Source organism: Vitis vinifera, chromosome 6 (assembly GCF_030704535.1).
Source record: "Vitis vinifera cultivar Pinot Noir 40024 chromosome 6, ASM3070453v1".
Lineage (NCBI taxonomy): Eukaryota > Viridiplantae > Streptophyta > Magnoliopsida > Vitales > Vitaceae > Vitis > Vitis vinifera.
In genome coordinates, this window is record NC_081810.1 from 7,618,373 (window position 1) to 7,631,503 (window position 13,131).

The 13,131-nt window shown below is 34.7% G+C and overlaps 2 protein-coding genes across 2 annotated transcripts; both read left to right on the plus strand.

Annotated features, from left to right (window-relative positions):
* The first annotated feature begins 269 nt into the window (after positions 1-269).
* Positions 270-6,121, plus strand: LOC100246763 (ERBB-3 BINDING PROTEIN 1). The gene is made up of 10 exons (XM_002278708.5): positions 270-430; positions 520-639; positions 797-881; positions 1,042-1,191; positions 1,289-1,442; positions 4,454-4,669; positions 4,782-4,918; positions 5,020-5,111; positions 5,469-5,651; positions 5,797-6,121. Exons 2-10 carry the CDS (start codon positions 549-551, stop codon positions 5,862-5,864), a joined length of 1,176 nt encoding a protein of 391 aa, XP_002278744.2. The 5' UTR covers positions 270-430; positions 520-548; the 3' UTR covers positions 5,865-6,121.
* Positions 6,122-7,023: 902 nt separating this feature from the next.
* Positions 7,024-12,880, plus strand: LOC100257001 (ran-binding protein 1 homolog b). Its single transcript, XM_002276656.5, has 4 exons — positions 7,024-7,310; positions 7,392-7,543; positions 7,627-7,752; positions 12,239-12,880. Exons 1-4 carry the CDS (start codon positions 7,159-7,161, stop codon positions 12,478-12,480), a joined length of 672 nt encoding a protein of 223 aa, XP_002276692.1. The 5' UTR covers positions 7,024-7,158; the 3' UTR covers positions 12,481-12,880.
* Positions 12,881-13,131: the final 251 nt, after the last annotated feature.

Genomic DNA, 13,131 nt, shown 5'->3' on the forward strand with positions numbered 1-13,131 from the left:
TGTAGGTTTCATTCTCGATATTCACTTTCTCTTTCACCTAAAAAAGCAAAAAAAAGAAAAAAAAGAGAAAAAAAGAAAAAAAGAAAAAATGAAGAACGATTTCCGAATCGCCACCCTTTACTTAGCAATGGACCCAAATCTACGGCTACGACGATCACAATCATTCTCCCACAATTACAATCATCGGAAGTGGGACCCATTATTGCTAGATCGTCTGTAACGCAATCCACATTTACGGTAAGCCTTACCACTTGAAGAAACCTTAAAGCCCTAATTGTAGAAAATCCCACCGAAGAGTCCCACAAACCCATATATACCCAGAGTGACTTGAAAGAATCAGAAGTCAAGGCCTCCCCATCTCTTTAAACCCTAGCTCAACCCTACCCTTTTGATCCTTTCCTTTGCTTTTGTCCATTCTTCGAATTACTTGGTATGTTTTTATTTTCATTTTTCATTTTTTCATTTCTAATTTCGGCTTTGGCTTTTGCTGAATATATGTTCTTGTTGTTACTGTTGCAGGTTCTTGGGTATTTGTAGCTTTGGTGAATATGTCGGACGATGAACGAGAAGAGAGAGAGTTGGATCTCACCTCGCCTGAGGTTGTTACCAAGTATAAAACCGCTGCTGAAATTGTCAACAGTTAGTATTTCTCTTTTTTTCTGTTTGGATTTTTTGTGTTTTGGGAACGTTGAATTCACTTCCAATACGGGTGCTTGATATTTCATTTTGTGATTTCTTGGAGGAGCTGTTTTTTCTTTATGGGTTTGGTTGAATTTTCGGGAAAAAAAATTTGCAGAGGCCTTGCAGGTGGTGCTGTCGGAATGCAAACCGAAAGCCAAGATTGTAGACGTATGCGAAAAGGGCGATGCATTCATCAGAGAGTATGATATGATATGATAAATTTTGTTTTTCTGAAGCATAATTTTTGTTTTTGAGTTAAAGAGATAATGTATCTTCTTTTGTTTGGCATTAGTTTGTGTTTATTTGGTGGGATTTGATATGGGTTTTGATGCTACTTAAGTGATTTGGTTGTGGCTGTAGGCAAACTGGGAATGTGTACAAAAATGTCAAGAAGAAGATCGAGAGGGGTGTTGCATTTCCGACTTGCATTTCAGTAAACAACACTGTTTGTCACTTCTCACCACTGTCAAGTGATGAGACATTGTTGGAAGCAGGTGATATATTAAAGATGTAAGTTTCTTGTGCTTGTAACTGTTCAAGGTAGAGAAAAAAAACCTGTAAGTATGAAAAATAAAGGTCCTTTCTGGTTTTTTCGGGTTGGTTGCAGCGATATGGGATGTCACATAGATGGGTTTATTGCAGTAGTAGCCCATACTCATGTTCTCCAAGATGGGCCAGTGACAGGTAGAGCAGCTGATGTTATTGCAGCAGCAAACACTGCTGCTGAAGTTGCATTGAGACTTCTGAGGCCTGGAAGGAAGGTAATTCATAGTGCTGTGCTTAAATTATTTCATCTTTTCTTGTTTTACAATATTTATGAATCAGGTATTGTGGTTTGTCTTACTTATGAATTAGTTTATTTATCGTATTAGTAGATGGGAAGCTTTATTCACACCCCGACTTCAGGTTCCCTCCATAATGTTTTAGGTGCATATGAATTTATAAATACATGAGAGAAGGTGGGCATTCATCAGAAGTGGACCAATACCTTTATGCTTTCTGGATCCTGATTTTTGTTCAGTGGTTGTATCATCTCATTTAACTGTATCTGTCACATGTTCATCGTGTTATTTAAACAAAAATATCACGTCTCCTTTTAACATTTTATCTTCTTTTTCAGCATCTTCATCACCATTTTTAGCTCCCTTTGTATGATGAATGTATTGTGTATATATATATATATAAAAACATTGTTATGTATAGTTGTTAAAGACTTACAGCTCATGAGTCATGATATGATATAGGGGTAACCTATCAAAGAAAAAAGATCTGATATAAGGGTAAGATATAATGTAAAATGATATGTATTTTATCTTAATTGTATCTTACAATGCATATCTGATACACGATATAATATTAATTGTTTAAAATATGCCATAAAGTTAGAAATTGATGATAAGAGGGAAAAGGGGTAAAATAATCTATAATGGAAATTATGCACTTGTTGTCAAAGATTCCTATGGAAGCTTGTAAATGAATTTATTCTTGTAAAGAATTTAGTGTTGATTTTGAATGTTTGTGAATGAAAACTTTTGTTTAATATATTGATTTTTCTTTCTTAAGTCTTTTTTGTCTCTTTCCTTTAAGCAAGACAAAAATGATGAGCTTAGAAAGTTAGAACTTTGAAGTGGACCCATAAGCAAATTCATGTCAACAATATATACAAATTTATATGATTGGTTGGGACTAAGAACTATAACTAAAAGTTAAAAAATTTATTGTTGTGGATTTTATAATGAATTTATGCATTAAAATGTTATTTACTAAATTGAATTTGGCAAGGGTTGAGGTGGGGATGTGGAAGATTTTAGGTTTAAGGCCCAGCAAGGGACAAAAAATATTGTCCAAGCTTTGGAGTTTATAATTTTTTTTTTTTATGTATGATATTCATGAGCGTCTATGTTTTAACTCTTGATCTTACTATTTTTCATATAATTAATTATGTATTGCTTATCTTCATTCTTCCAATATATATATGCATGTATGCCTATTTTTTTCTATTTAGTTTTTGTTTTATAAGAAAACTTATTATACATGATATTATGTGATACACAATAAAAAGAAAAAAAATGCATGGGTACTGTTTGGAAATTAATAACTATAGCATTAAAACACAATGATGGTTACTTCACTATTCTTTGTTTTTTTCCCCTCATGGGGAAATGGGAGATTAATTAGAAAAACAATACATGATAGTGTTACAAATTAACAACCACAACATTAACACACAATGAAGGTTTCTGAAACTATTCTTTTTAATTTTTTTTTTACTGTCATAGGAAAATGAGAGAGATGTTAATAGTAGACATCTAGAAAAAATGTTATTTTCCTCAAGTGCATCAATATCAATCTAATCTAACTAATTTTTTCTACAAATACTTCACTAACCTTTTTTATTTTGTTTCCTGTTTTCACTGTTTCCTGTGTTCCTGTTAGGATTGGACCTAGAACCTCTCATATCTCCATCCCAACCCCTTGTCCCTTGAGTCATTGCCCAAGAGCTCCTGGTTTGTAAATGTTGTTGTTTGTGCATAAGATTGTACACCAAGCAGGATACCCAAATGGTGTGTTACTTTTTCAGACTAATATTCAAGTTGGCTGATACAAGAAAATTAAAGACTCAAGATGAAGTTATATCAGGTCACAAAAATATTATCATGAGATGTGTTTATCAATGAGTTCCCTATTTTGATAAGTTGCTTCTATTTTGCATTTACTTATTTGTGTGCTAATAGAATAGGAAGATACCACTGGGATTTCTTGACTTCGTTCTGAGGAGTTGATCATCATTGGCTGCCATATTAGGTGTGTTAGTGTTTGAGTTGGCAATTTTACCAAGATGATCGATGCTTTATTGATTCCCTTTTTCTCTATTTCCAGGATCACACTTGGCTCCGCTTTGGTGAATTTGTTGATTCATATTCTGTCTTTTTGATCTGGAATTACTTGCTGTAGCGTACATAATTACCAATGTAGAGCCGTATACTTATTATATAAACTCAGCTTTTTCCTGGCAGTATTGTTAAATTCCCACTGTGATGTGTATGAGTCTGAATCATGTTTTTGTAGATTTTCAGTATGTATTATTTGCATGGAATACAGTTTTGCTGTATACATTGAAGTCAAACTATCAATTAACAATTTAGAGGATGAAATATTTGACAGTTGTTATCATCAATGCCTTTATTTACTCGAGGCATTAATTCCATAACAACTAAATTTAAAATTTGGGGTCTAAATTGCTAAAGCACTGTAAAGTGGGGTTAAAGGAATCCAAACTTGTGGGCTATATTTGCAGTCGAATTTCTCACTATGGACCCAAATTAGGATTTGAATCAAATCAGTTTGATAAAATATGATATTTCAGTGCCTTGAACATGGCCTGTGAAGCTTTAACAACTATAAGTGGTAGATCATGTTGCCTTCATTTCTCAATATATCTTAGGCATTTTGATTTAGTAGTGTCAAATCAAATACACCATATCCAGCCGTTTCTTTCCACATTCATTTTCTTTTTCTTTTTTGCAATGCTCTTACGTGACATTAAATCTTTTATAGCTGATGGCAAATTCTATTACCTCAATGGGCCCATTGTACTTGCTCACAAATTTTCTACAAGTCCTTTCAAATGTCTCATTGTTTATGTTTGTTATGATACTATTTCTATATAACTTTTACACGATTATCAAATGGTTGGTCATTAGAATTTATGCATGTGTTTACTTTCAATTTTTCTCTTTATTTTGTTCACTAAGTTTTGTGGTTGTGGCAGAACAAGGAAGTAACAGATGCTATTCAGAAGGTGGCTGCTGCCTATGACTGCAAGATTGTTGAAGGTGTTCTCAGTCACCAACTAAAACAGTTTGTGATTGATGGGAACAAGGTTGTATTGAGTGTGCCCAGTGGTGAAACCCGAGTTGATGATGCAGAATTTGAAGAGAATGAAGTTTATGCAGTTGATATAGTCATCAGCTCTGGTGATGGAAAAGTAAGTTTGGACATGAATGCATGATGTTTTAGCCCAGTATGATTTTGTAATTGACTGTCGTTAATCTTATGGCCATTGTATAATCCGTGGAAAAAAAAAAAAACTATTGCAGCCTAGGCTGTTGGATGAGCGGCAAACAACCATATATAAAAGAGCAGTGGACAAAAATTATCACTTGAAAATGAAGTCGTCAAGGTTTATCTTCAGTGAAATAAATCAAAAGTTCCCCATCATGCCATTTACAGCCAGGTATACTGGCTTTTTCACTATTTCAAAAGGTCTCCATTTGTCTCTCAATTTAAACTATTGCTTTTCAGACCTTGCATTGTATCATTCTGTCTTCCTTATAGGGCTTTGGAAGAGAAGAGGGCTCGTCTGGGTCTAGTGGAATGTGTGAACCATGATCTTTTGCAGCCATACCCTGTTCTCCATGAGAAGCCTGGTAAGCCTTGTGTAAATAATATTAACTTTGTACTAAATCCATGATGTAATCCAGACTTGCTGGATGTGCATCCGCACTGTACTGTCAAAGAGGCTGCATTTTTGTGCTTGTTAAGAAATTGTTCAAGAAAACTTCACTATTGTTTTATGCATGAACATTTGTACTTTGTTGATAAATGATCCTGTCATTCAAGTTCTCTTAGTAAGGCACACTTTATCTTTCAGCATGAGTTCTGTTCTCCCTCTCTCTCTTTTGTTTTTCAGTGATGTAGATTGGTGCCTTTGTGGTTTTCCCTGTTATTGGATTGTATTTTTTTTTACTGGGTTTCCTCTTCACATACATGTTTGTTGTGTGCAGGTGATTTTGTTGCCCATATTAAATTCACAGTTCTGTTAATGCCAAATGGGTCGGACAGGATCACATCCCATCCTTTGCAGGAGCTGCGGCCCACCAAGACAATAGACAATGACCCTGAAATCAAGGCTTGGTTGGCACTTGGGACAAAGACAAAGAAGAAAGGTGGTGGGAAAAAGAAGAAAGGTAGGCTGAAATATGACAATTTAGATTTAGATAATCCTGTCAGGAAGGAGGAGTAGAATTCTCCACTGCAATGGGATCTCCTCTCTTTTCAGGAACTGCTATGTCACTATTTATTACCGGGGTCTTAGCATTATAATTTTTGCAGGTAAGAAAGGTGACAAAACAGAGAATTCAGGCGAAGCCGAACCCATGGATGCAGCATCTCAAGAATGAGGAATTTTCCATTCTCAGAGCTTGTTTTGGCTGGTTGCAGACTTGCAGTTAAAAAGGTTCCTAGAAGGAGAACCCTGACATGAAGCTCTGTTGGGGGTTCTGGTGTGTGTGTGTGTGGGGGCTGGGGTTGGGGTTGATGTAATATAATGCACATATGCATCCTTTCCCCATTCCAATACTTGTTCCTCTTAACTTTCCAAATTGTCCACACACAGTGTGAAACAAAGAGATGCATAAATATTTTTCAGGCTTCAAAATACATGTTCAAGATGTAATGAATGTTGTTTTTGTTGAAAATTGGGTTCCCAACTTCAAAATCAAATGGATACCCAATTAATCTCATGAAAAATAAAAATAAAAATCTGAGAAATAAATAAAAATAAATATATGGAAATGCCACTTGGTTTTTATTATCAAATTTTCTTAAACACAAAAATCACGAACAAAAATAGTAAATTTGAGACATACAAGCATTTTAATGCTTAATTTTTGTTATTGGCAGTAATTTTCATTTGAATGCATCTTCTAAACAAACAAATTTTTGTCTTTTAGAAATCTTTAAATGCTCTCTTCAAGTCTTTTTTTAATGTTGAATGATAATTATCTTTATTTTAATTGTCATAAATTTCTAGGATAATTATATTATTTATTATATTTTTAATTAATTAATTATTATTCTTTTAAATTTATTTCTAAATTATCGTTAAATGTATATTATGATATCTTATTAATGACACATGACATCATCTTATTTAATCCTATTAATACCATTTTTTATTTATTTATAAATTTATAACATATGTCTTTATCAGATTTTAATTTGAGAAATAATTACATAACTTTTTTTTTAATTTCTCATATGATAGATTTTTATATGACCATTCTAACATATATGTTAATTTATAATTAACTGTCCATTTCTATCTCTCTACAAACCTAACTCACCAACCCAAGTTTTGGAATTCTTTGGAGTGAGTTCAAAATTTGAATTCTTTGTTTGAATATACATTATACACCCTAAATTTCTTGGCATCGGAATTCAAATTTTGAATGGCTTGATGTGAAAAAGAAGGGAGGAAAAAAAAAAAAAAAAAAAAATCTTGGATGGTGGTTTACGGCGAAGCAAGTACGGGAAAATCCCGTTCTCGAGTAGGCAATCCATTGTGCCGCAGCCAAACAACCCTCTGGCGTGCGTAAGCACTAAGCACACTCCCCTCCTAACTTCTATAAAACCGCCCGGTCACTCCTCCTGCCAGCCTGCCTCCATTTCTCATTCTCTTTCTCATTCCACTAAATGGCGAGCAGCGATCCGGAACGCAGAGAAGATGAAGATGCCGCCGCCGCCGCCGAGGACGAAGACACCGGGGCACAGGTCGCTCCGATCGTTAAGCTCGAAGAGGTTGCCGTCACCACCGGCGAGGAGGATGAAGACGCCGTTCTCGATCTGTAATTCTCTCCTCTTAGATCAGTATCTCCATTTTTTCCCTTGATTCTAGGGTTTTGTTCTTGATTGTACTGGTTTTGCAGGAAAGCGAAGCTTTACAGATTCGACAAGGATGGGAATCAATGGAAGGAGAGAGGTGCTGGTAGTGTGAAGCTTTTGAAGCACAAAGAATCTGGCAAGGTCAGGCTCGTTATGCGACAATCGAAGACTCTCAAGATCTGTGCGAATCATCTAGGTGTGATAGTATGTTGTAGTTTTTTATTTTTTGGTTCGAATTTCCTTTTGTTTTGGTGTGTGATCTCGAATCTGCTGTTGCAGTTCTACCGACTATGTCAGTTCAGGAGCATGCTGGTAACGATAAGTCCTGTGTCTGGCATGCCACTGATTTTGCTGATGGAGAATTGAAGGATGAGCTTTTCTGTATAAGATTTGCATCAGTTGAAAGTGAGTATAATTTGTTCATTACGGTCTGTTCTCTGTAACTGTTTTCATATTGTTTTTTGAAATAGATCAAACGCATTTTCTTGTGATTGGAACTGCTTGAAGATGCTAATGGATTGAAGTTCATCTGTGTTCATAAGTTATATCCAATTTCTTTTCTGTTGTAAATTTCAGATTGAATTATCTTCTCTACTGATTGTAGGGATATGGCTATGCTGTGAGATTCTATGATGATAGTTGAGACTTTGGAAGTGTTAGTATAGGAGCTTGCAATGATGGTTTCCCATTTTCCTAAATTTATGAATTTAATTGCTGTTTTTATTGAAAATGGTGAACCATGAGGTTTAAGCTTCAAATCAAAAGGCATAGACCTCATGTATATTGAGGTTTTAATGCTTTACAGTTTCACATTTTAAAAATTTCATCCTCTATTTGGGAAATCAAATGAGTATTAAAGTTTTTGGTTGTTAGATTTTTCTGCTTGCCTTGTAGAAATGCTGGAGCATGCGCAATGTTTCGTAGCATCAATGTCACAATTGAATGAAACAAAAAACTAAGTATGAGTGGTTATCAAACTTAATGCAGATTTAGATTATTAAACATTTAAGTTTCTTTAAATTCTTGGGGAACTCATATAAAGTGTCAAAAGAAAAAAGAAAGTATGAAAGGTCAAACCTTATAACTGTTAAATGAGTATTTCATTCTAATCATATAAATGTTCCCAAAACCAAATGGAAAGCATAAAATTCTTAAGCTTTATTATTGTCTACTATCATTGTTATTGTTGTTTCTTTTGGATTAGAATACACTTTTAGTGCTATTTCTACTTGGTAGAAAGATGGCATCACTTTGTTTGTACATTGTTATTTCTTAGGGGGATGAGCTTGAAAAGGACAAAACTAATGTCTATTTTACATTTTGGAAAGCAAATAGACAAAGATAGAGTAGCAAATAATAGTCTGAATTTTCTTTTAGTATTTAATTTCCCTATCTAGATTGAATCCTAATAGCCTATGTTATCAACTGCTTGCCACATGATTTGATTAGTCCGTGGGATTTGATGATTTGAATTATAGGATGTAATAACAAAGCTGGAACTTCGGAGACTCTTGTAACATGGTTATTCTATACTATAGATACAAGAATATTTTGTTTTGACTCCCAGTGATAGATATGGACTTAGCTTTAGATTGGATGTAGTTAAAAGATCTCTTTGAAAATATGCTTTATGTGAATGGTGTTGTTTGAAGTTCAGTTGTAGCATGCTTGAAGCTCAATTTTTTTGTTAAATAATGAACTAGTGGCTAGGGTATTACATTGAACATACATGATATACTGAACAAATTAGAAGTTTGAAAGTTTTTAAGATTGGAATCTTTTCTTTTCTTGTTTTTTTTTTTGGTGGACATTGCATGCCTAATTGGTTTTAAATTGACATGAATAACGGATGCAAGTGATTAATAGGTTGATTTTTTTATTAAATTATGAAGAACATAATATATTTTTTTGATGGATAAAAAGGAATATATTAAAAAGAGACACTCCAAAAGAGCACCCCAAAGTACAAGAAGTATACAAAAGATGCCTAAAAGTTCCACAAAAAATGGGGAACAACAAAAAACAGCACCCCCTCAAATAGAGCCCAACCAATCCACAAAATCAACCATGGAATAAGGACTTGAAACTAAATACACCTTAGTCCATGCCTAAAGATAACTTAATATTTAATTTTGGAAAGTGTTTTTCAAAGGGGTATATAACCTTTGATCCCTTGTCTTCTTAATGATGAGTGATAAATTGGGTACTCCTTGGGCTTAAATCGTACGAATGTGTGTTTCATCTTCAGTCCAAGGTGAATGGTTCATCTTTTGACCCTTTGAATGTTGTATTTGCACAAACCATGTCGTGCAGACTCATGGGGATTATAGATTTTTAGTTTGGGAAATCGAGCTCATAGTAGGCTCGGAATCTTGTGGGGTAGCCTACATCTTTCTGTATTTATATACCGAAATCCCATTTTCTCACCAACTTGTATTTATTCTGAATAAATTGTGTGGGAGGAATTGGTGATCTTTTCTACAACCTTTTCTCTGGGAATTTCTTTAGAATTAAGGAGTAAATTGATCAAGGGATTGCATGATCACAACTAGTTTGTTGTAAAGTATAGTACACTCAAAAAGCACCCAACTCAACAAAGCCGAAATGATTTATTCTTTTCGATGCCATCCCTATCTTCTAATGAATGTTTTCATTTCTTCTTCCATCATTTCTTTTAATGATTCTCTTTTGTTGTAACAGACAACATGTTGTTTCTTGATAGCCAAAGGCAAGCATTTTATATCACTAAGCTTATGCATGACTCTTGTTATACTTGAAACATTTCTTTTTATTTTAGATAGATATTGTATAATTAGACCACTCTTGAGATATTCAACTTTTCTTCATCCTTCTTGCATGGTTCTATCTAGGAAACTTCCTCAAAATGATCCAGGAGGTCCATTTTTGTACTATCCTGGCCTTTTAATGATTCCCCTGTTTCTGCTTCTAGAGGAACCAACCTTAGCTTTCACGTGCACTCTCGTCTTTTGCATAACATAAACTACTAACTCATATGGAAAAATTGAATTACTTGAATATGTTAACAGAATTATTTGATTTGATTTCTATCATTCTTTTTTCTTTTTCTTTTTTAATTCTTGATAAGCATCTCTACCACTATCATTATTGTTGTTGGGTGGATTCATTATTTGAATCAGTCAAATGAAAGGCTTTAGATTCAAATCTCTTGAGCAGCATTGTTGGAGTTATTAGAATATTATCAAACTCCTTTACCTTCAGATACCTCAATTTCCAAGAATTCCTATATCTTGCTGCATTAGTAAACTTAAGCTTTCAAAGTGGTTTTCATTAAATAGGGGATATTCAAATAATACGTTCATCTTTCTTTAAAACTGTGAATCAGCTTAACATCCAGTTCCATACTCATCTTTTCCATTATGCTGGCTAGTTGCTATGCATCTTTCTCCATTTTACATTTACCACATGGATCATCCCAGCTTAGTGTCACCGATTAGTAGGATCTGTGTAGTATCTGGATAACCTCAAACACTGAGTTATCAAGTCAGCTTACTCAAGCAACCTTAGACATTGTCTGGACAGCAGAAGCAAAACAAAAGGCCCAAGGAAAATAACACTTGGGAGAAAGCAAGTGCTATATATGATACGATACAGATCTCAATCCTGAAATCCTGTACTAACGATTAATTTCTTTCAAGTGTTTTCTTCCTTTGATTCTTTATTTTACTTATATTGCCTATATTATTTAAGGGTGCTTGAATAAGGCTGACTTGGGCACTCAGTGTTTTAAAGGTTTTGTCATTCCTACATATATGCCAAATTGTGACACACTCTACCTGTCCTAACTCTGTTTAAGCTTTCGCATTGCAGGACAGTGTTTTTTGTGAATGATAATCCCTTTGCCCTTAGTCTTTTGCTGCTCTTTAATGCAACAAACTATTTCAATGTGCATTTCAGCTTCTAATAGGCTAATATATATATATTTTGATTAGTCTAATAGGCTAATACATATATGTAGTACCACTAATTGTTGTTGTTTGGTTGTACTTTGTTTGTCTTGCTCTTTTCCATTTATTAGAATTTTACAATCCTTATATGTTTGCTTAATTAACTTTCCTTGTGAGGGAAAGTGTCATTTGAGTAATACTTGATCCATGCACATCCTTTTTCTAAGGCATGTGTTTTCTATTTCAGGATGGTGTGCGCCCCTAATTCTAATATGATATTGCTTGCTCTATTCCTTTTTCAATTCCATAACTCTCCTGCACCTCTCATTCTCCAATATTTTTCCCCATACTTATCAAATTTGTTTGTTGTGCATTCATTTAGTCCTACATGGAGAAAAAAAATGGTAATTATCATATCCCAAGATTATATACTTGCAATAACTAAAAAAGATGTTAATCCAAGGAAGGATAGGGAATAAAAATAGTCTCGTGCCTGCCGATCATCATCTCTTTGTAAGATGCTTTCTTATTCATTGTGCCTCCATATTCCATAATATTTGGAAGTAACTATTTTACCAGGGATATGTGCTTAAATCTGCTTATTACAAAATGATCAAAACTACACTGTTCACTTGATTAACTACATGAAAGTTTTGACTTATCTTCTAGATTCACAACTCAACGGCCAAATGTATGTTGTTACATTAGTGGAATAGGGATAAAGGTGTTATGATATTCCCTGAAGTTTATATGATAACCTCATACTTCTTAAATGATTCACAAAATTTATATGTTAGAAGGCATTTTCTTGTGAAGAAATGACATGTAACAGCTGTCACAACTTGCTTTTATCTGTTTTCTGAGGGAGGAAGATTGCCAACATGTGCATTTCTATACTTCTCTCTTTTCCATTTCAAGATACTGCTCTCTTTTTTATGTCATTGATGTGTTGGTTTTTGTTTCAGATTGCAAAAGCTTCATGGAAAAGGTTCAAGAGGTTGCTGAATCCCAACAGAAGAAAGAGGAAAACAAAGATGCATCTGCAGCTGCTGGGCTTCTTGAGAAGTTGAGTGTCGAAGAAAAGGAAACTGAGGACAAAGCGGAAGAAGAAAAGCCTGTTGCAGCCAAGGAGGAGAAGGAAACTGAAAGTGAGCAAGGAAAGACAGATGCTGAAAAGAAAGTGGAGGAACCTTCTTCCTCAACTTAAATGGAGATGGGTTTGCTCTATACCATATACCTGGCAATATGATGTGGTTAGTTGTCTGACCTCTCTTGCTGCCCATGTCATGGTATATTCAGATGGGTGGAATTCAACAGCTTGTGCTTTATGGGCTTACATCAGTTTGGGTCTAGCGTTTCTTCGGTTGGGAGTCTTGTCAACATTTGGTCAATCTTTGGGTCCTGTTTGCATGTCAAAGGGTCTGTCATTTTAATTCGGGTTTCTGTCAGAGGGTATGGCTAGGGTTTTTCAATCCTACTTGTTTACTTTGTGTAAGTTGCTGCTTGGTATGCTCCTAAGGATGCTGCTTGAAAACATCATCTTATAAAAAGAGTCAGTTTTTGTGGCGCTCGAAAACTATCATCTTATAAGGAGTTTTGTTGGAACATGTTTTCTTGATTTGTGCAAGGCTGCATTTCTATTTGCATCCGATTTCCTTTCATTTCCTCAAAGATTGGTTTGGTTTTGTTAAACAGGAACTCAGCTTGGGTTCTTGGTGAGGCGGATGCAGATTTCTCTGTTGGGCTGTGGAGAGAGAGGTATCTCATCAGTCAGTCTTTAATATGGTCCAAAGAAATCATTGAAGCACAGGTGTGAGAGATGTGTTTCTGTTCATCAACCCCTCTGAGTTTTCTCACC

Coding starts and splice junctions, on each gene's coding strand:
- LOC100246763 (XM_002278708.5), top strand. CDS start 549: ATGTCGGACGATGAACGAGAAGAGAGAGAGTTGGATCTCACCTCGCCT. Junction 1,192..1,288: donor GCAGGTGATATATTAAAGAT/GTAAGTTTCTTG, acceptor GGTTGGTTGCAG/CGATATGGGATGTCACATAG. Junction 5,112..5,468: donor TGTTCTCCATGAGAAGCCTG/GTAAGCCTTGTG, acceptor TGTTGTGTGCAG/GTGATTTTGTTGCCCATATT.
- LOC100257001 (XM_002276656.5), top strand. CDS start 7,159: ATGGCGAGCAGCGATCCGGAACGCAGAGAAGATGAAGATGCCGCCGCC. Junction 7,311..7,391: donor GAAGACGCCGTTCTCGATCT/GTAATTCTCTCC, acceptor CTGGTTTTGCAG/GAAAGCGAAGCTTTACAGAT. Junction 7,544..7,626: donor GATCTGTGCGAATCATCTAG/GTGTGATAGTAT, acceptor CTGCTGTTGCAG/TTCTACCGACTATGTCAGTT.